This window comes from Rhinoderma darwinii, chromosome 10 (assembly GCF_050947455.1).
Source record: "Rhinoderma darwinii isolate aRhiDar2 chromosome 10, aRhiDar2.hap1, whole genome shotgun sequence".
Taxonomy (NCBI): Eukaryota; Metazoa; Chordata; class Amphibia; order Anura; family Rhinodermatidae; genus Rhinoderma; species Rhinoderma darwinii.
Genome location: NC_134696.1, coordinates 71,482,458 through 71,504,882, shown reverse-complemented (window position 1 = coordinate 71,504,882; position 22,425 = coordinate 71,482,458). Strand labels below are relative to the sequence as shown.

General features: G+C 44.1%; 1 protein-coding gene across 5 annotated transcripts in view; it reads right to left on the bottom strand.

Annotated features, from left to right (window-relative positions):
* The window catches only part of LOC142661486 (carbonic anhydrase-related protein 10-like), a 676,742-nt gene that overhangs the window by 148,794 nt on the left and 505,523 nt on the right, over positions 1 to 22,425 (bottom strand). For all 5 annotated transcript variants that reach the window (XM_075838886.1, XM_075838887.1, XM_075838889.1 and 2 more), the window contains one exon: positions 15,601 to 15,755. In XM_075838886.1, coding sequence (XP_075695001.1) covers positions 15,601 to 15,755 — 155 coding nt within the window. The remainder of the gene's footprint in view (positions 1 to 15,600; positions 15,756 to 22,425) is intronic.

Below are 22,425 nucleotides of genomic sequence, written 5' to 3'. Positions count from 1 at the left end.
TGTCTTGGTATGGAGTCAATATAATCAGGAAGATCATTAAATGGAAGATCTTATATGATGATGTCAAGTTACTCCATGGGAAGGAGTTGTACAAGAAGCTCCTTAGATGTCAGTTCACTGTCCATATACAATTGAGGGAAGCCCCGAGCCTTGATATAAGACAGGCTGCAAAAATCCTGGATGACTCTAGAGTTCCTCCGCACATGAGGGACGTGGCATGGTTAGGATTCCATGGCAAAATGTATGTTAGAGTCAACCTTAAGTGTAGATTCATGTTGGACAGATTCTGTCCTAGAGAAGAGTGTCCCCAGATACTAGAGACCATGGAACATCTACTGCTAGAGTGTCCTTTCAGTATACAATTATGGGAAGCTGTGTCCCTGTCCCTGCAGTTACCACATCTAGTGGGACAGCCATACTCTCAGCTACTGTATGGAGACTTCCAGCCTGAACTTAGTGTATATGATAGAAGTTCATTATATGTCATAAATGTGGTGACCCTGTATCATCTGTGGTGTGCGCGATGCAGCCTGGTCATCAATAAAGAAGAACTCTCCTGTAATACTGTCAGGCAGAATATCTTGGAAAGTCTTAAGACTGTGTATAGGAAAGATATGGAAAATAATTTGAATTTATACTGGAGGAATATTAATATATCATGCTTTGTTTAATATTTGTGATGTTATTAAGAGACAAGTTTTGTTCTATATTTGTCATGACTGTCTTGTAAATACATTGTAATATTTTGTTGCAAGTTTTCAAATAAAAAAGATCATTATAGTCATTATATTCTTGTCCATAGGAGAGGATAGACGTGTGCTTGTGAGCTCCCTGTTAGGACTATGCATGGCTTCTGACCCAGGTGAAGGGGAGGGGTCCTGGGCTGATGATCCTGGGAAAGCCCAGAGTCTGGAGTTTGGCCTGCAGCATGGAGATGGTGGAGGTGATGATCTGGAAATGGTGGCTGGTGACTCAACTGAATCTCATGATGTTGGTGAATTGTGCACAAAAATGACAAAGAAAAATATCTTTAAAATGGAAATGCAAGTACACAAATTGAGAACTGAAATTAACCAAGAGACTGATCCAAAGGCAAAGCTGATGAAATGTGAGTGTCTGGATGTTTGCACACGTGAGCTGGTGATATTGAAGGAGAGATTGCAGAAAGAATCATGCACAGTACCCAAAATAAAGAACCGGGCAATGGAGAATAAAAGGGAGACCAGAGCCCAAACTGTGAAGAGAAAAAATATCACTGCAAAAAAAGACACTGACTATAATGCTGTGTATAATATTGTGGCGCAGGGAAACCCTGGAAGATATGAGTGTGCAGTGGCTGGAGGATCACATCTCTCATCATGTGTGGGGTCTGTGCAATCAGCCAACAAAAATGCTGCTAAAGCTGCAGAGAAATGTGTGCCAGCTGACGAGGGGTTAACTGCAGTAGACTCTATGTGCAGTACTGATGAAGTGAATGCGAGTGGCACTCCTGGGAGTGAGCAAGAAAGTGCCGCATATACTGACATTGTAAGTGAGACTTCGCTCAGCGCGGCGATTGACAGACTGATATCGGATGAACCAGCGGCACAGGTTGAGGCGGACATTGCAGACCCTGTTCTGGAGGTTCAGCCGTCCGCAGTGTCAGTGAATGGAGTGCAGGTTACACAGCGATCAGGAGCAGACACAGGAGGATCTGCAGTACAATCAGCTGAGGAGAGGTCCAGTCCTGACCCACCTGCTGACAGACCTCAGTACAGGAGACTGTTTTCCAGCGTCACAAGACCGACTAACCCCACACCTCTAAGGAGGAACGCGGTCAGAATCAGGTACTCAGGACCAGAGGAAAACCTCCCCTCCAGACTCTACATTGGGAAAGTTTTGTTGAAGGAGTTTATGAAGTTTAAAGCTTCTGAGGTGTTCGCTCTGATCCACGTTCCCTCCAGCAGGAATTATGACATCAGTTTCAAGCTGCAATATAGTCTAGACTTATTCTGGAGTATTTATAATGATACAAAGGAGCACGCGATGTGGGAGCATCTACATGTCATCCAGCTGACTAAACCCCAGGTAGTCACCGCCACCGTCCTGTTCCAGTCTGAGGTGGTGGCTCTGGCAGATTTGCAGCACTGGTTGAGCAGATATTGTGAGGTGAAGAGACTGCCAACAAAGATCTATGATGAGGAGGAGATCTGGAATGGAGGATATTCTGTCAAGATCCAGCTGGTTCAGGAGAATGGAGTGACCAGACATCTGCCGCACTCCTTCTACCTGTGCTCGGAGAGAAGCGTATGTTACTACCCTGGGCAACCGCGACGGTGCCATAGATGTGGGGGCAGACACCTGGCATTCAACTGTTCCCGTATTAAGTGCTCACTATGTGGTCAGTTTGGGCATGTGAAGGACGAGTGTACAGGACCTGTCATCTGTAACCTGTGCTTAGGACCTGGTCATACATTCCGGGAGTGTCCACATGCAGAACATAATAAAGAGGAGACCTTTAAAGGAGACATGGAGGAAGAGCAGGAGGATGTCTCCATATGTGTAGATACAACCCCAGAACCTGGAAGTCCCAGAGAGGATATGAGCCGAAGTACCAGAGACCCTGCTCCAGAGACAAATGTCCCATCTGTGGATGCTGCACAAGTGTCACCAGCCACTGAAAATAGAGGTCATGCTAAAAGTTAAATATCCAGTCACTCTGTCACCAAAACATCTAAACATCTGCCCAATACCAGTAAGGAACCAGCTGATCCAGCCGCAGCAACCAGTAAGGAACCAGCTGATCCAGCCGCAGCGACCAGTAAAAAAACAGCTGATCTAGCCGCAGCGACCAGTAAAGAACCAGCTGATCCAGCCGCAGCGACTAGTATGGATGAGGAGGGATTTCAGACGGTTAAAAGGAGAAGTAAAACAGATGATTCTTCTAGGAAAAAAATCACTGCTGCAAAGAAATCACCGGAGTCTCCAGTGCTGGCGATAACTGGGGGACGTTACTGTGCGCTGGGAGAAGATGACCAGGAAGAAGAAGCAGAGATGGAGCAAGTCTCCTCACGCAACCCAGACGACGAACCTCAGGATGAAGACTCTGACCCCCCAATGTCCACCAAAAGATGGGGTGTTACAGGACATAGCAGTGGAAGAAGGAAAAAAAGTAGGAAAGATCTGTAACCAGGATGATGCTGAAAATCACCTCCATCAATGTGAACAGTGTGAAGAATAGGAGCAGGCGGCAGGCGATATTCCAGCGTCTGTCTGATGACAAATCTGACATCATCTTTATACAAGAGACTTATCTGAAGAGCAATGCTCAGGTGTACGCAGCCAAGAGAGACTGGAGACACGGACCATCATCCTGGTCCTTTGGACTGGAACGAAATGATGGCGTAGGAATTCTATTTAATAATATGGACGTACAAGTGGAGAAAGTCCTGGAGATCTGCTCCGGCCGCTGGTGTTTGGCCTGCAGTATGGAGATGGTGGAGGTGATGATCTGGAAATGGTGGCTGGTGAGTCAATTGCATCTCATGAGGTTGGTGAATGGTGCACAGAAATAACAATGAAAAATATCTTTAAAATGGAAATGCAAGTTTGCAAATTAAGAAATGAAATTAGCCAAGAGACTGATCCAATAGCAAAGCTGATGAAGTGTGAGTTTCTGGATGATTGCACACGTGAGCTGGTTATATTAAAGGAGAGATTACAGGAAGAAACATGCAAAGTACCCAAAATAAAGAACTGGGCAATGGAGAACAAAAGGGAGACCAGAGTCCAAACTGTGAAGAGAAAATATATCATTGGAAAAAAAGACACTGACTATAATGCTGTGTATAATATTGTGGCGCAGGGAAACCCTGGAAGATATGAGTGTGCGGTGGCTGGAGGATCACAACTCCCATCATTTGTGAGGTCTGTGAAATCAGTCAACAAAAATGCTGCTGCTAAAGCTGCAGGAAAACGTGTGCCAGCTGACGAGGGGTTAACTGCAGTAGACTCTATGTGCAGTACAGATTAAGTGAATGCGAGTGGCACTACTGTGAGTGAGCAAGAAAGGGCCACATATACTGACATTGTAAGTGAGACCTCACTCAGCGCGGCGAGTGACAGACTGATATCTATAGAACCAGGCTGAGGCGGACATTGCAGACCCTGTTTTGGAGGTTCAGCCATCTGCATTTTCAGTGAATGGAGTGCAGGTTACACAGCGATCAGGAGCAGACACAGGAGGATCTGCAGAACAATCAGCTGAGGAGAGGTCCAGTCCTGACCCACCTGCTGACAGACCTCAGTACAGGAGACTGTTCTCCGCGTCACAAGACCGACTAACCCCACACCTCAGAGGAGGAACGCAGTCAGAATCAGGTAGTCAGGACCAGAGGAAAACCTCCCCTCTAGACTCTACATTGGGAAAGTTTTGTTGAAGGAGTTTATGAAGTTTAAAGCTTCTGAGGTGTTCGCTCTGATCCACGTTCCCTCCAGAAGGAATTATGATATCAGTTTCAAGCTTCAATATAGTCTAGATTTATTCTGGAGTATTTAGAATGATACAAAGGAGTACGCGATGTGGGAGCATCTACATGTCATCCAGCTGTCTAAACCCCAGGTAGTCACCGCCACCATCCTGTTCCATTCTGAGGTAGTGGCTCTGGCAGATTTGCAGCAATGGTTGAGCAGATATTGTGTGGTGAAGAGACTGCCAACAAAGATCTATGATGAGGAGGAGATCTGGAATGGAGGATATTCTGTCAAGATCCAGCTGGTTCAGGAGAATGGAGTGACCAGACATCTGCCGCACTCATTCTACCTGGGCTCGGAGAGAGGCATATGCTACTACCCTGGTCAACCGCGACTGTGCCATAGATTTGGGGGCAGACACATGGCATTCAACTGTTCCCGAATTAAGTTCTCACTATGTGGTCAGTTTGGGCATGTGAAGGATGATTGTACAGGACCTGTCATCTGTAACCTGTGCTTAGGACCTGGACATACATTCCGGGAGTGTCCACGTGCAAAACATAATAAAGAGGAGACCTTTAAAGGAGCCATGGAGGAAGAACAGGAGGATGTCTCCATATGTGTAGATACAACCCCAGAACCTGGAAGTCCTAGCGATGATGTGAGCCAAAGTACCAGAGACCCTGCTCCAGAGACAAATGTATCATCTGTGGATGCTGCACAAGTATCACCAACAACTGAAAATAGAGGTCATGCTAAAAGCTAAATATCCAGTCACTCTGTCACCAAAACATCTAAACATCTGCCCGACACCAGTAAGGAACCAGCTGATCCAGCCGCAGCGACCAGTAAAGAACCAGCTGATCCAGCTGCAGCGACCAGTAAAGAACCAGCTGACCCAGCCGCAGTGACCAGTATGGATGAGGAGGGATTTCAGACGGTTAAAAGGAGAAGTAAAACAGACGATTCTTCTAGGAAAAAAAATCACTGCTGCAAAGAAATCACCGGAGTCTCCAGTGCTGGCGATAACTGGGGGTCGTTACTGTGTGCTGGGAGAAGATGACGAGGAAGAAGAAGCAGAGATGGATCAAGTCTCTTCACACAACCCAGACGATGAACCTCAGGATGGAGATGCTGACCCCCAATGTCCACCAAAAGATGGGGCGTTACAGGACATAGCAGTGGAAGAAGGAAAAAAGTAGGAAAGATCTGTAACCAGGATGATGCTGAAAATCACCTCTATCAATGTAAACAGTGTGGGGGCGGAGCTTGACCGCGAGCAGGGAAGGTGGCTTAAGATGGAGCTCCTGCAGCAACCCGACTGACCTGAGCTCACAGCACAGCAAGACACGACAAAATGGTGAGGACCGGGAAGGAGAAGAGCAGGGAACCTTCAGGCACCCCGAAACCGGGGAAAAACCAAGCAGACCTGGACAAATTTTTAAAGAAAACGCTGGAGCGTTCCCCGGCGCGAAAATCCAAGATGGCGCTGGAAACAGCATGCAGCCATGAGGCAACAGAAGATTCAGATGTCGGCAGTACAGGAGATCTATCGGAGGCTGGGGGTGAGTCCAATTATGTCCCTGTGTCAAGGGGATTCATAAAACGTGTTATTTTTAAAGCACTGGGCCCCTTAGCAAAAGACCTGGCTGAAATAAAAGCAGATTTGAGACACATAGGAGACAGAGTGGACACACTAGAAACTACTCATGCTGAGGTGGTCAAATTTGGAGAAGCTGTACAAGAGACTCTGTGTGTTCAACATGATTATATTAACACGGCTTTATTGCATGCGGAAGATCAGGAAAATAGAAGCCGCCGCAAAAATATTAGGATACGCGGCCTTCCGGAATCCATATCTCATGAGGCACTTCAGAAAGCAGCTCGAGAGATTTTTGTTTCTATCTTGGGGGAGGAGAGAACAGCGCCAATTCAAATCGAGCGTATACACAGGGCACTGAGGGCCAAGCCACGCTCCCAAGATCCACCTAGAGATGTAATATGTGGTCTTCTCAGCTATGTAGATACAGCTGCACTTCTGAAACAAGCAAGGTCCTCAGATGGAATTTGTTATGAAGGAACCACTATTCTTCTTTTTCAAGATTTAGCTGCCTCAACCCTTGCTAAACGTCGCATATTAAAGCCGCTGTTGGATAAATTGAGGGCTAACAACATCCCGTTTCGTTGGCTTTATCCTTTTGGAGTAGCGATACATAAGCAAGATAAACACATCGTGATCAGGAATCCTGAAGATCTACAAGCGGCCTGGGAAACACTCGGACTGCAACCTATAGATATTCCCTCATGGCTTCCGTTGGCATACCCGCCGAAAATTCCGACTTTACAAGATGCTGGTCCCTGGACAGCGGTGTCTGGATTTCGCTCATTATCAGGGAAGAAAAGTACCCCTACAACCCAGAGAAGGGACCCCAACTGAGGTCCCGAGGTTGGGATAATGGTGAATGTTTTTGCATAACCTTCTGCACTAATGAATGTTCCCTTTTCAGTGTTCCGAGCTCATATCTACGATTTAAAGGGTTATATAGCCACCTTGGCTAGATTAACAAGGAATTATGGCTAGTAATCAGGTCCTCACTCATGTTGATATTAGGCTCTGAATATGTGCTTGAAGTGTCTTGTTGGTTTTATAACAGATATATAAAAAGCCGCTTAGGTGGGGTCAGGATTGTTGCGTCTCGAAGTCAAACTCATACGTGATAAAATTATCGCCCTGGCCTTTTCTTATAAGGAGAATCTTCCTTATAATAGAGTGAAGCTACAGGTTTTGGTAGCTGATAGAATTTCACTCACTTACCAAGTTCTCGGTTTATTCCGATATGGAATATGGTTGATCACAATTTTATTATTTTTATGTTCTTTTTATTATGTCATGTGGTATGAACAGATCATGCAGAGGATGTATGAGAAATATGGCGGAACTTAAGGTAGTGTCTCACAACGTGAGAGGTCTCAATGTCCCACAGAAACGTAGCCAAATTGTTAGAATGTGGAAAAAACAGGCGGCACAGGTAGTCCTTATACAAGAGACACATTTCAAACGTTCACATATACCTAACATTCCCTCCAGAGATTTCAATTTATGGTTTCACAGCCCGTTTCGGTCAGCTGCACGAGGGGTCAGCATAGCCATACATAATGGTATCCCATTTTTGCTAACAACAAAAATAGAAGATGTGGAAGGTAGATATTTGTTCATAAAAGGGAAAATTGGTAATAATGTATATACTTTTGCTAATTTATACGCCCCCAACACTGGGCAGTCTTCCTGGCTTATCCATACCTTGAACATCTTGAGGGATTTTTCTGAAGGGATTTTGGTTGTGGGAGGAGACTTGAATCTACCACTCAACCCGATTTTAGATACCACGGGTTCTCAGCACACATCATATAAGAGACTCGCGCAACTGAATAAAGTTCTGCATTCCCTACACTTAACAGATATCTGGAGATTACTACACCCACTAGATAAAGATTATTCATATTTTTCACCTATTCATAATACGTATCACAGACTAGATTACATTTTTGTGTCACAGAAATACACGTCGCTAGTCAGATCAGCGGACATAGGACACATTTTACTATCTGACCACGCCCCAATATCAGTGACCCTCAGCCTAAAAGGCATTCCCAAGGGTAATTGGTGTTGGAAATTGAATGATACTCTTATTGCAGATAAGACTAATGCTCAGATTGTCGAGGACCATATGTCGCAATATTTTAAGCACAACACATCAGATTCTATTTCAGACCCGATTATATGGGAAGCCCACAAGTCAGTGATGAGAGGGGAACTTATTTCACTGGGAACGCATGTGAAGAAAAAGACAAATGCAGTATTGAATGACCTTTTTTCCCAGATTTCCTTTTTGGAGAGGGTACACAAAAAGACAATAGCTATGTCCTCACTGAAAGAACTAACTGGCCTTAGAGAAAAGGTAAAAGATGTACTTAATGTTAAATCTGCACATCTGCTCCAAATATCAAATTATAAGCAATATGCCCATGGGGACAGGGGGAATAAGATGATGTCGGCCTTAATTCGCAAACAACAAACAAGGACTTTTATCCCAGAGATCAAACAAGAGACGGGGGAAGTGGCTACAGACACTGCTCAAATTGCAGAGGCTTTTCAAGCCTTCTACCACAATCTATATAATTTACAGACTACTTCAAGTTTGTTAGAATCTGGTTCCAACAAGTCCTCCTTGATCACTAACTTCCTTAAAACTATTGACCTCCCCAAAATAGAGGGGGCAGATCTTGAAGCTCTTATTGACCCCTTTACGGAAGGGGAATTGGAAAAAAATTTGATGTCCATCCCTTCGGGGAAAAGCCCGGGCCCAGACGGTTTCACAGTGGGATATTATAAAAAATTTAAGACCACGTTACTTCCCCACTTTACTAAATTGTGTAATTCCTTGCTCAGAGGCGAGCAGTTTCCAAAACAGGCCTTAGAAGCTCACATCACAATCTTACCTAAAGAAGGGAAAGACCCCACATGCTGTGGTAGTTACAGACCCATTTCTCTCTTGAATACAGACATAAAATGGTGGGCCAAGGCTTTAGCTGCCAGATTGGGACCATTGCTTCCTAAAATTATAGGACAAGAACAAACTGGCTTTGTTCGAGAAAGACAAGGTAATGATAACACCTGCAGAGTTCTGAGACTGATAGAATATGCCAGGCTTCGCAAGGTTCCTCTTGTCCTCATGGGCACAGATGCAGAAAAGGCCTTCAATAGGGTTAGTTGGGCCTATTTAGAAGCTACTCTAAAGAAATTTGGGATACCTCAACCGTTCATTCAAGCAATATTTTCACTATACAAAGACCCTAGTGCGAGAATTAGAGTTAATGGGACCCTCTCCAAACCTTTTAACATCAATAATGGCACACGGCAAGGTTGTCCGCTATCACCTTCCTTGTTCATTATGGTCATGGAGACTCTGATTCAAAAAATAAGACAAGACCCTCTTGTGCAAGGTATTAAAGTTGGATCATACACATATACCACAGCAGCATTTGCGGACGATTTATTAATAATGACTTCCAATCCAGAGACATCGATTCCCCACCTTACGAGATTATTCAGGGATTTTGGGGTGGTTTCTGACTTTAAGGTAAACTTTGGGAAATCGGAGATTTTAAATATTTCTACTCCAGACCCAGTAATTAGTTCCATAAAAACTAATTCCTTATTTAAATGGCCTGATAGCAATCTGACATACCTGGGCATCCAGATTACTAAAGAGCCAGCACATTTATATAACTGTAATTACATACCTTTGCTCACGTCTATACAAAAACAATTAAAAGAACTTAAAGTCCCATATCTATCATGGATGGGACGCAAAAATCTCTTAAAAACATTTATTGTACCCAAGCTTATATATTTGATACAAGCACTACCGATATGGCTACCTAGAACATTTTTTGATAAGGTTAGGAGGATGTTCTCTGCCTTTTTATGGAATAATACTAAACCACGCCTTAAATACAGGTTACTTATACAGAAACCACATTTTGGAGGCTTGGGGGTACCAGATGTAGTTACCTATTATAGGGCAAATCAGTTGAATAGATGGCAATCTATGATTAGTACAGCACAATCCACTCTATATGTAGAACTAGAACGGGAATTGCTTAAGTTGCCAGATCGGCTCCTCCTTTGGGGCCTGAGAAAATTCTCACCGAATTCAATTTGCTCTAGCACTCTGGTGAAAGTCATTATAAGGGGGTGGCAAGAGGTTAACGCACGGAAATCTCTCCTTTCTGAGAATTACCCGCTACTGCCTCTGAGCCTTTTACCCTACCTAGTAGATACAAAGAGAATTCCAGTAATCTCTTTCTGGAGACACCTGGATAATATAACAGTGTCAGAATTTTTTGAGACCGAGTCCCAAGATGTGGTAGCTCTACTGCTTAGAACTACGGGTCTTCTCCTATCAGATTTTATTCAGAAACGAGATTTTCAGACAGTGTGCGACAAGTATAAAACCCGGTTTGCCAGTTATATAAATTTGACCCCTTTTGAAAGTAAATTACAACAGATTCTAACCCAAAAGGGTGCCCTGGCTAGATCATATGACAAGTTATTGCTTGGGGAGAAGGAAGACAAACTGGAATTAATCACTAAGTGGGAACAAGATTTACACTACACTTTTACAGAAGAAGAACAACGAATATTCTTGAAGCGTTCACATGGTTTTTCACAGTGCATTAAAATCAGAGAAAACTCTTACAAATTGATAACCAGGTGGTATAAAACTCCGATATTGCTACATATGATAAATCCAGATATACCAGATACATGTTGGAGGTGTTCACTTAATAAAGGTTCTTTGCTGCATATATGGTGGGAATGCCCCTCGATATACGGATTTTGGCAAGAGGTTATCTTTGAAATAAATTCAATATGTTCAACATCAGTTCCGGTTTCCCCTCAAGTGATTCTCTTATGGTTTTCATCTGACTCCTTTACGCCCAGGAGACATGACTTAGCGACAAGTTTAATAACTGCGGCTAAGTTGTTGATTCCAGTACTGTGGAAGTCCATCAGAACACCTAATTTGGAGGATTGGGTTAAGAAAGTACAAGAGATATGTAGGTTTGAGGAACTTATATACTGGGAGCGACAAGATAGATCCAAATTTCTGCATGTTTGGTCACCTTGGTTGACTTATATGAATAGATCCAGATCTCCCAGGGGAAGTTAGTAGGAAATGTTATGTCAAATGTGATGGAAAATAATAAATTGGTACAAGGAGGGTGAACATGTTTCATTCCGCAAGACTGCAGAGATGCTATAAGCAATACCATATGACATGTTAATGTTAATGTTAGTGTTTTGGTTCGAATTTCACTCCTTTAAACTATATGTATTAAAATATTTGGCTCTAAGGTATTTCTAAATGAATGCATTTATGTACATGGATTGATTGAAGGAATGTACCATTTCTCATTGTAAAACTGAGTTTGTAAAATGTATGATATACGATTTATTTCATGATTCTGTGACATTCTCAATAAAAACAGTTTGAAAACAAAACAATGTAAACAGTGTGAAGAATAGGAGCAGGCGGCAGGCGATATTCCAGCGTCTGTCTGACGACACATCTGATATCATCTTTATACAAGAGACTTATGTGAAGAGCAATGCTCAAGTGTATACAGCCAAGAGAGACTGGAAACATGGAACATCATTCTGGTCCTTTGGTCTGGAACGTAATGATGGTGTAGGAATTCTATTTAATAACATGGACGTACAAGTGGAGAAAGTCCTGGAGATCTGCTCCGGTTGCTGCCTGATGCTGGACTTTACCCTGGACACTGTACATTATAGAGTCATTAATATTTAAGCCCAGCAAACCAGAAAAGAGAGGAGGGAATTATTCCAAAATATTAAGCCCTATTGTTTTACTTCTAAGGTCTTTATTTTGAGTGGTGACTTCAATAGTGTCTCCGGTAATGTGGATCGTTCCAGTAGTCACAAAAGATTGAGATATGATTAAAATGTTCTCAATAATCTAGTCCAGCAGGCTCATTTAGTGGACTCTTATAGTCTACATTGTAGTAGTAAAGCTTACACTTATCATAAGGGAGGTAATGCAAGCAGAATAGACCGTGTGTACATTAAAAAAAGAATTAAAGTGTTCTCAGTATAGGATAAGTCCTATAGAGTTCTCTGACCATTGTATGGTGAGTATAACGCTGGATCTGGACGATGCTGTGGTCTATGGTAAGGGCTACTGGAAGGTAAATAGCTCTGCGCTCCAGGATCCAGAGTTTAAAGAGTCTTTTATCGCATTTTATAATGACCGGAGAACTACCCAGTGTATGTGCGATGATACAGCGGAGTGGTGGGAGGACATGAAAAGAGACATCAAGCAGTTTATTATAAGAGCTGCAAAGAGACGGAGTAATATGGAGTATATGAGGTATTCTGCACTGAGACTGCTACTGAGCCGTCTATATAGTAAGATCAATAGTGGAGAGCGTCCGCCAGATAAAGCAGAAGATGAGACAGCTGCAGTATGATTGCCTCAAGTCTCTTAAGGCAGAAGGCCAGTTTGATAGTTGGGTGGTTCATACCCCAGATCCCTTCATTGCCTGTAAGAACCGGGTTAGTAAGAAACTTATTGGATGGAGCAATCAGAACAGAAAAAACTTCATAAAATCATTGGAAATTATTATGGAACTGTTTAAAGGGAGTCAGATTAGAGATGGCGACATAAAAGTCTATCTGAGGAGTGTAACTCTGCCAAAATTAGATACAGTGCAGACAGATAGCATGGCTGAAACTATATCTGAGGAGGAGGTAAGGAGGAGCATTGACTCCTTAAAAACCAAGAAGAGTCCTGGTCTGGACGGCCTGACCAGTGAGTTTTATAAGGAGTTCAGGGATTTATTGGCCCCTGACCTGGTGCAGGTATATGATTGTCTCTCTGCTGGGAAACTTTTACAATCACAGCATAAATCTGTTCTAGTTCTCCTAGCAAAGAAGGGAAATCTAAAATATTAAAAAAATTGGCGTCCATTGTCCCTGCTGAACACGGATTATAAAATCCTGGAGCAGATCTTGTATTATAGGCTGAGTGAGGTGGCGGATGATGTCATCATCTGTATAAGGAGGCAGTAAGCCGGCCTCTGATTAATGGCCACTTGGCAGAAGCTTTCAGTATCTTGTCGGGTGTGCGGTAAGGCTGCCCACTTAGCCCATTATTATACTGTATGTGTTTAGTCTGGATCCATTTTTAAGGAAGTTGCAGGATAACAAAAAGTTTATGGGGTTGAAATGTCATTTTCAGAATAAAGTAGAAGAGATAACATTCTGCGCCTACGCGGATGATGTGACGGTTATGCTGTCTTCTGCTGGTGACTGTGCAGCTCTACAACAAGAGATAGCCATGTTCTCCCAGGTGTCTAATTCTGCTGTGAATATGGAGAAGAGCGAGGCGTTGTGGTTGGGAAATGACAGCAATGCCTTCTCAGTGCCCTTCAGAACAGTTGAGGAGAAGATAAAGATTTTGGGAGTTGTGTTTGGAGCTGTGGATGAAGGGAAGATGAAATGGGAGGAGAAGTTAGAGCTGTGTGAGCAGAAGGTGCAGAGCTGGAAGCACTGGCGGCTGACGTATCAGGAGAAGATCCGCCTGTTGAAAAGCTTCCTCCTCCCGCTCTTTCTATATATCAGTGTGGTGTTTCCAGTACCTGATACTTTACTTTCCAGACTGACAAATGTTTTTTTCCGCTTCTTGGGGGGTAACAGGGTAAATGTAGTCAGGAGGAACATTGTCTATCTCCCACATAAGGAAGGCGGTCTCTCCATGCCCTACCCGGAGCTCTTCTTTAGTCTGATGTTTCTGATGAAGAATTTTTTATTTTGTAAGAATGCTGAGGTGAAGCCATGGGGCTGTTTGTTTAAGAGTCAGATCCAGCAGTTTGGGTCTGTGTGCTCAATAGGTGACCCCATAAAGAGGATCTCAGGGCACATTAAGAATAACGTGTCTTGGTATGGAGTCAATATAATTAGGAAGATCATTAAATGGAAAATATTGTATGATGATGTCAAGTTACTCCATAGGAAGAAGTTGTACAAGAACCTCCTTAGATGTCAGTTCACTGTCCATTAACAATTGAGGGAAGCCCTGAGCCTTGATATAAGGCAGGCTGCAAAAATTATGGATGACCCTAGAGTTCCTCCGCACATGAGGGATGTGGCATGGTTGGGATTCCATGGTAAAATGTATGTTAGATCCAACCTTAAGTGTAGATACGTGTTGGACAGATTTTGTCCTAGAGAAGAGTGCCCCCAGATACTAGAGACCATGGAACATCTACTGTTAGAGTGTCCTTTCAGTATACAATTATGGGAGGCTGTGTCCCTGTCCCTGCAGTTACCACATCTAGTGGGGCAGCCATACTCTCAGCTGCTGTATGGAGACTTTCAGCTCGAACTTAGTGTATATGATAGAAGTTCATTATATGTCATAAATGTGGTGACCATGTGCCATCTGTGGTGTGCGCGATGCAGCCTGGTCATCAATAAAGAAGAACTCTCCTGTAATACTGTCAAGGCATAATATCTTGGAAAGTCTTAAGACTGTGTATTGGAAAGACACAAAAAATAATTTGAATTTATACTGGAGGAATATTAATATATCATGGTTTGTTTAATATTTGTGATGTTATTAAGAGACAAGTTTATTGTATATCTGTTATGAGTGTTTTGTAAATATATTGTAATATTTTGTTGCAAGTTTTTAAATAAAAAAGATAATTGTGGAAGTTATAGTCTTGTACATAGGGGCAGTATTTTAGTAGTAATATACTTGTGCATAAGGGGCAGTATTATAGTCATTATATTCTTGTCCATAGGGGGCAGTATTATAGCACTTATATTCTTGTCCATATGGAGCTGTAAATGCGCATGTCTGCTAATCTCCCTCTGGTGCACACTGCGTATAGGAAAGCGTGCCACTACCCGAAACAGAGGAACAAAAAGAGGAGTTAGGTAAGCTGTGCTATGTTGACTCTAGTTGACTCTAGTAATCCCTGGCTGCTGTGCCAGGCAGTAGTAGAGGATTCTGTATTTGATTTACACCATACTGCTCCTATAGAAAAGAATAATAGAATACTAATTATACTGTATATATATTTACATTTGGGGATTGAAAAAAAAATGATTTGGCTTCTAAATTTTTCAGTTTATGAGTCAAAGGTGCAAAGGGATTTTGCACCTGTCTTCTTGTCACAGCTTGCCGCTGATTTTTTTTTTATGGGTATTTAGATAAAAATATACACATATTCTTATAGATCCTTGTTAGCATAGAAAATTATTTTGACACATAATGATAACAGACAGAAATAACCTTCACATACTGCTGATATTTGGTAATGCTGTCAATCAAAATAATTAGCAGCACCCAATTTCTAGTAGTAAATACTAGTAACAACTCACCTATTGAACACGTGCCATATAATAAGAAATTGATGACCACAAAACGTTGGACCGAAAGACTATATGGTGTTAAAAGGGATTTACTTTTAGTATTTTGAATAAATAAAACTTTATATTCCTCATATGATAATACCATCTGTGACTTAACATAAACATCAGAAGTCCTCTACCTGCATTGAGGTGATATTCAAAGGTCTATCGATTATAATCCAAGTCACAGTCTCATAACACGGAGGAATGGTCATCGAACCCTGGTAAGTCAGAAACCCAAATGACTCTGGATATAACTCTTCAATGCTAAGATCTTGGATGGCATTAGCTTCATCTATGAAAAAAAAAAAAAAAAAACAATTAAAATAAAGTCAGCTTTTAAAGGCCAAAAATCAGTTTAATAAAGAAATTAACTATATGTATTCTAACACGGTTCATATATCTTAACTTACTATAGTTGTTAACAACTAAAATGATATATACATATGTTCCCCCATATAACATATATATTATTTTTTTCATTGTATATATATATATATATATATATATATATATACATATAGTACTAGTCAAAAGTTTGGATACACCTTTTCATTCTGAGTTTTTTTTTATTATTATTTTCTGCAATATATAATCATATTGTAGACATGATAACTATGAAGAAGGCATATGGAATTACGTAGTAAACAAAATAAGTGTTAACCACTTCCTGACCAGGAGCTTTACCCCCCTTCCTGACCAAGCCCATTTTTAAGTTTTAGCCATGTGCCAATTTAAAAGCAAATTGTTGTTCTATAATTTTTACAACCTACATGCATTTGGTCTTGTTTTTTTCAGAACATATTGGGCTTCCATATTGTGTAAAAAACATAATAGATATATTTCCCTTTTTTTAAAAAAATATGGAAGGAAAAATGGAAAATAAAATTGAAAAAAATTTGATTTTAGGTGTTTTTTTTTTACATCTGTTGCATGCCACTGGGTAAACACACCTGAATACATAGTTGGCAATTTCTACCGACTTCAACGATACCAAATATGTGTGCATTTCCTACACACTGGGTGCAAGTTGGCGCCTACAATGAATAGTGCGCAAACTGGCTTTTAGAGAAAACATTTCCAAAGCTGGTTCGCTGACACCATACGACCACTACAGATATTGTGGCATTTCCAGTCCACAAAAACTGATGGCCTAACCTCAGGATAGGCCATCACTATCTGATCGGTCATTGACAGACACCCGACACCCCCGTCGATCGGCTGTTTTGAAGGGGCCGCACTGCTTTTACGAGCGCTGCTTCCACTTCATTTCTTTTACTGCTCGCACTGTGAATCGCGGACACACTTGTAGCGGCGGTTCACAGTATTACAGCCTTCTACCATTTAAGTGTATACTGTAATACTGTGAACCGCCGCTACAAGTGTGTCCGCAATTCCAGGGGCGTAACTAGGAAAGACTGGGCCCCATAGCAAACTTTTGACTAGGGCCCCCCCTCTGCTGGGTATCACGCAACCCCCCCCCTTTGTAGATAGTGCCTCCCTATAGATTCCACCACACAGCGCCCCCCTATAGATAGCACCATACACAGCCCCCTGCAGATAACGCCATACAGCCCCCCTGTAGATAACGCCATACAGACCCCCTCTGTAGATAACGCCATACAGCCCCCCTGTAGATAACGCCATACAGTCCCCCCTGTAGAGAATGCCATACAGTCCCCCCTGTAGAGAATGCCATACAGCCCCCCCTGTAGATAATGCCATACAGAACCCCTCTGTAGATAACGCCATATAGCCCCCCCCCCAAAAAAAAACGGCCTATAGTTTGTCCTACAAAAGACATGCATCCCCTATCCACAGGATAGGGGATACATGTGTGATCGCTGGCAGCGATAAGGAGAATGGGGGACCGAAAGTCCCCCGACGTTCTCCATGACTAACCTCGGACTTCCGGCGTCTGCGCAGTTCAATAAAAATGAAAGGAGCGCTAGTCACGCATGCGCACAAGCGCGACCGGCGCTCCATTCATTTCTACGGAGCTGCCGACACAGACCCCGGAAGTCCGAGGTTTGTCATGGAGAACTTAGGGGGGACTTTCGGTCCCCCGTTCTCCTCATCGCTGCCAGCGATCACACATGTATCCCCTATCCTGTGATTAGGGGATACATGTCTTATGTAGGAACAACCCCTTCAGTGGCGTCGCGCTGTAGCAGCCATAGCGGCTGCTAGCGGAGCCTGCGGCCATGGGAGGGGGCCGTGCCGGCGGGTGGCACGGGCCCCCTCATGCTGCAGGCCCTGTAGAAGTCGCTACGGCTGCTATAGCGGTAGTTACGCCACTGCGTATAGGTTTGTACGGCGTATAACTACAGCTCCCAGCATGGCCTGAACAATGATAAGGATATGCTGGGAGATGCGGTTTCACAAAAAAAATCCTATCACCATCATCTCGCTGCAGATCATACAGTGACTACATTACTGATTAGAGGCAGAATAAACATTTACATTAAGTGACTCACCGGTGACGTCTCAGATTCTAGTTCTTTTCTTCTCCCTCCGGTTCAGACATCTATGATGAATTTCTACCGGCCATGACCCATTTCTGCAGTTTTCCGTTCAGATGTCTTCAGCTTCTCACTTTTAAAACATTTCTGCACCTGTAAACAAAGTTAAAATTCTCAACACATCTAAATATAACTGTCACAAACACACAACGTGGCCCCTGTAGATAGTGACCTACATAGAAGCCCCTATAGATAGCGCCCACATATGGACTCCAGAGCTGCAAGGCAATAGTGCTAACCACTGAGCCACGGTGCTGCCCTACATATAGCTTCCCCTATAGTTATTGCTCCACGTATAGCCCACCTCTGTACATAGTGTCTCACATATAGCTCCCCCTGTATATAGTGTCCCACATATAGCCCACCCCTGTAGACTGTGCACTACATATAGCCACCCTGTTGCTAGTGCCCCACAGGTAACCCACCCCTGTATATAGTGGCCCACATATAGACCCCCCTGTATATAGTGGCCCACATATAGAGCCCCCTGTATATAATGGCTCACATATAGAGCCCCCTGTATATAGTGGCCCACATATAGACCCCCCCTGTATATAGTGGCCCACATATAGAGCCCCCTGTATATAATGGCCCACATATAGAGCCCCCTGTATATAGTGGCCCACACCCCCACATATAGACCCCCCCTGTAGCTACTGCCCCACATATAGACCCCCCTGTAGCTACTGCCCCACATATAGAACCCTATATATAATAGCCCACATAAAGATGACCCCCCCCCCCCACTATAGATAATGCCATTCACATTTTTATGAGGGAAAAAAAACAAAAACTTGACATACTCACATTCTCCGGTTCCCACGCTGTTCACTGGCGATGCAGACATGCTCTCTTCTGAGCATGTCTGCAGGAGCTGAACGAGCGTCCTCCAATGACGCTGATTGGCGGGGCAGAATGACTTGCCCCGCCAATCAGCACCTTCTAAGCATGGAAGCGGCGCGATGATGTCATCGCGCCGCTAGCCAATCAGTGTCATTGTAAGGCACTGGATGGTCAGGCACGGAACATGCCCGGCCATTCAGTGCTAATACATGTATTTGGCTGCCGCTAGCACTGGGGCCCCCTCCGGTGCTAGCGACACCTACAGGCATGAGAGGGCCTGTGTAAGGCTCGGCGTCGCGGGCCCCACAGTAGCGACGCTACCGCTGTAGTAGCCATAACGGCTGCTAGCGGCGCCACCGGGCCCCCTCAAGCCCCGGGCCCCGTAGCAGCCGCTACTGCTGCTACCGCGGTAGTTACGCCACTGCGCAATTCACAGTGTGAGCAGTAAAGGAAATGAAGGGGAAGCGGTGATGGTACGAGCATCGTGGCCCCTTCAAAATAACTGATCGGTGGGGGACCACCACCAATCAGATATTGATGGCTAAGGCTCTATTCACACGACCGGGTCAGAGTGTCGGCCGTTTTGAATCCGTTTTGCATCCGTTCCAGGCCGTGTTTCTGTTTTCAACAGCCGATTTTGACCCATTTTTCATCCGTTTTTTTCGCTGTCCATTTTAAAATTGGATTAATTTAATTTGTACATTTTTTGCCACACACTTCCCTCTGTAGATAATGCCACACACTGCCCTCTGTAGATACTGACACAGCCCCGCTGTAGGTAGTGCCACACAGCCCAACTTGTAGGTAGTCCCACACAGCCTCCTTGTAGGTAGTGCCACACAGCCCCCCCCCCCTGTAGATAGTTCCATACAGCATCCCTGTAGGTAATGCCACACAGCCCCCTGTAGGTAATGCCACACAGCCCCCTGTAGGTAATGCCACACAGCCCCCTGTAGGTAATGCCACACACCCCCCAGTAGGTAATGCCCCACAGCCCCCTGTAGGTAATGCCACACAGCCCCCTGTAGGTAATGCCACACAGCCCCCTGTAGGTAATGCCACACAGCCCCCTGTAGGTAATGCCACACTGGCCCCCTGTAAGCAATGCCACACTGCCCCCCTGTAGGAAGTGCCACACAGCCCCCTGTAGGTAATGCCACACAGCCCCCTGTAGGTAGTGCTACACAGCACCTTTGTACATAGTCAGCCCCCCATAGATGGCACCCCCCCCCCCTACCGTCCTGTAGGGGATGACTCCAGGAGAAGTCCCTCACTTCACTGTCCATATACTGTCCAGATTTTTTTCTGCCTGCAAAATACTCTGTGTACAGGTTGTCTGACCAAAGATTGCTATGTCCCATAGCCTGCCCCGCAAGTAATGAAAGTCAGTTAGGTCGCATTGCGATCTGCAAGTAACTGCGACACGACAGTTTGGATTTCTTGCAACTGTCATGTCGTGGCAACTTGCGCGTTGCGATACAACCACAATGACTTTTATTACATGCAATGTAGGCTACAGGACATAGGGATCTTTGGCTGGTTGACCTGTGTCGTGCGTGGCCAAAGTCGCCGTGTAGCAGATAGACAAATGTATTTATAGAGAGAAATTTTATTTAAAAAAAAAAAAAGGGAGTGTTTTTTTTTTTTTACATTACATTATTCTTCTCTCTCTCTGGCAGTCTGTGATCGCTGTGACAGGCTGTCACAGCGATCACCTGACCAGAGACCACTCCGAAGCTCGGTGATAAAGCTGTCTAGACAGCTGTATCATGGAGCTCCTTACCGTCGGCACGCATGTAATCGCTGTTACAAGCTGTCACAGCTTTCACATAGCTGAGCGCCTTACCGTCGGTGCACATGCACTGCTGGGAGGAGCAATGTGATCGCTGTGACACGCTGAGTGGTCTCCGGGTGAAAGATCAGTGATTATCAACTGTCTATAGACAGCTGTGTCATGGAGCTCCTCACAGTCGGCGAGTAAGCGCTTCTGTTCGGAGGAATGTGATCGTTGTGACAGGTTGTCCAGGGGTGTAGCTAGGGTGGGCAGACGGGGCATGTGCCCCGGGCGCAACTCAGAGGGGGGCCCAGTGCCACCCCTTCCTGCACTATAATTGTACCAGCGGCTAAAGGACACAGGTACAATTAGAAGCAATGAATGGCCGGGTACGTTCTGTAGGTGCTGAATGACAGGGAAAGTCATTCTGCCCAGCCAATCAGCGCCTTTCATAGATGCTTTGTTCAACCCCAGGAAACCTGCACAGAAGAGAGCAGGTCTCCATTGCTGCCGGACGGGATTAGGGTGAGTTTAAATAGTTTGTTATTTTATTGTAATAAAAAAGTGTGTGGCTTTATCTACAGGGGGGCTTTATCTGCGGGAGAGGGGGGCTTTTTCTACAGGGGAAGGGGGCTTTATCTACAGAGGAGGGGGGCTTTATCTATGGGGGCTTTATCTACAGGGTGCTTTATCTATGGGGGGGGGGCTCTGTCTACAGGGGAGCTATATACTGGGATGGGCTATCTATGGAGCACTATATACAGGGGTGGGCTATATCTACAGGGGGCTATATACAGGGGGGAACTATCTATGGAGCACTATATACAGGGGTGGGCTATATCTACAGGGGTACTATATACAGGGGTGGGCTATCTGTGGAGCACTATATACAGGAGTGGGCTATATGTGGAGCACTAAATACAGGTGTGGGCTATATCTACAGGGGGCTATATAAAGGGGTGGGCTATCTGTGGAGCACTATAGGGGGAGCTATTTGTGGCACACTATATACAAGGGTGGGCTATATGGGGGCACGATCTACAGGGGGCTCTATGGGGGAACTATCTACAGGGGGCTCTATGGCAGGCACTATCTACAGGGGGCACGGTGTGTGTGTGTGTGGGGGGGACACGGTGTATGGTACGCTATTATATTTAGGGGCGTAGTGTGTGGTATAATGAGAACTTTATCTTTGTTTATAGGTGTAGAAATGTTGAAAAAATGAGAAGCTGAAGACATCTGAGTGGCAAACTGCATAAATGGGCTGTGACCAGGAGAAGTCATCATAGAGGTCTGGATCGGATGGAGAAAAACTAGAATCTGAGTCACCAGTGAGTCACTTAATGTAAATGTTTATTCTGCCTCTAATCAGTACTGTAGTCACTCTATGATCTGCAGCGAGATGATGGGTGGTATGATTATGATATGATTTATTTTTTGTGAAACAGCAGCTCCCAGCATATCCTTACCATTGTTCGGGTCATGCTGGGAGCTGGAAACAAATGAGTGCAAACCTATACGGAAGGGGTTGCACTAAATTGAGCTGTATTTGTGCTGGTGTTGTATTTATGTACTGAGCTTTGTTATGGTGCAGTATATACAGTGAAGGAAATAAGTATTTGATCCCTTGCTGATTTTGTAAGTTTGCCCACTGTCAAAGACATGAACAGTCTAGAATTTTTAGGCTAGGTTAATTTTACCAGTGAGAGTTAGCACTGTGTGTTATAAGTGGTGTTACATAGGACTACAAATAACATCTGCTACATTATCTGTACTCCGAGTTAATACTGTGCGTTATCTGTGCTGTTACATAGGACTGCAGGTAA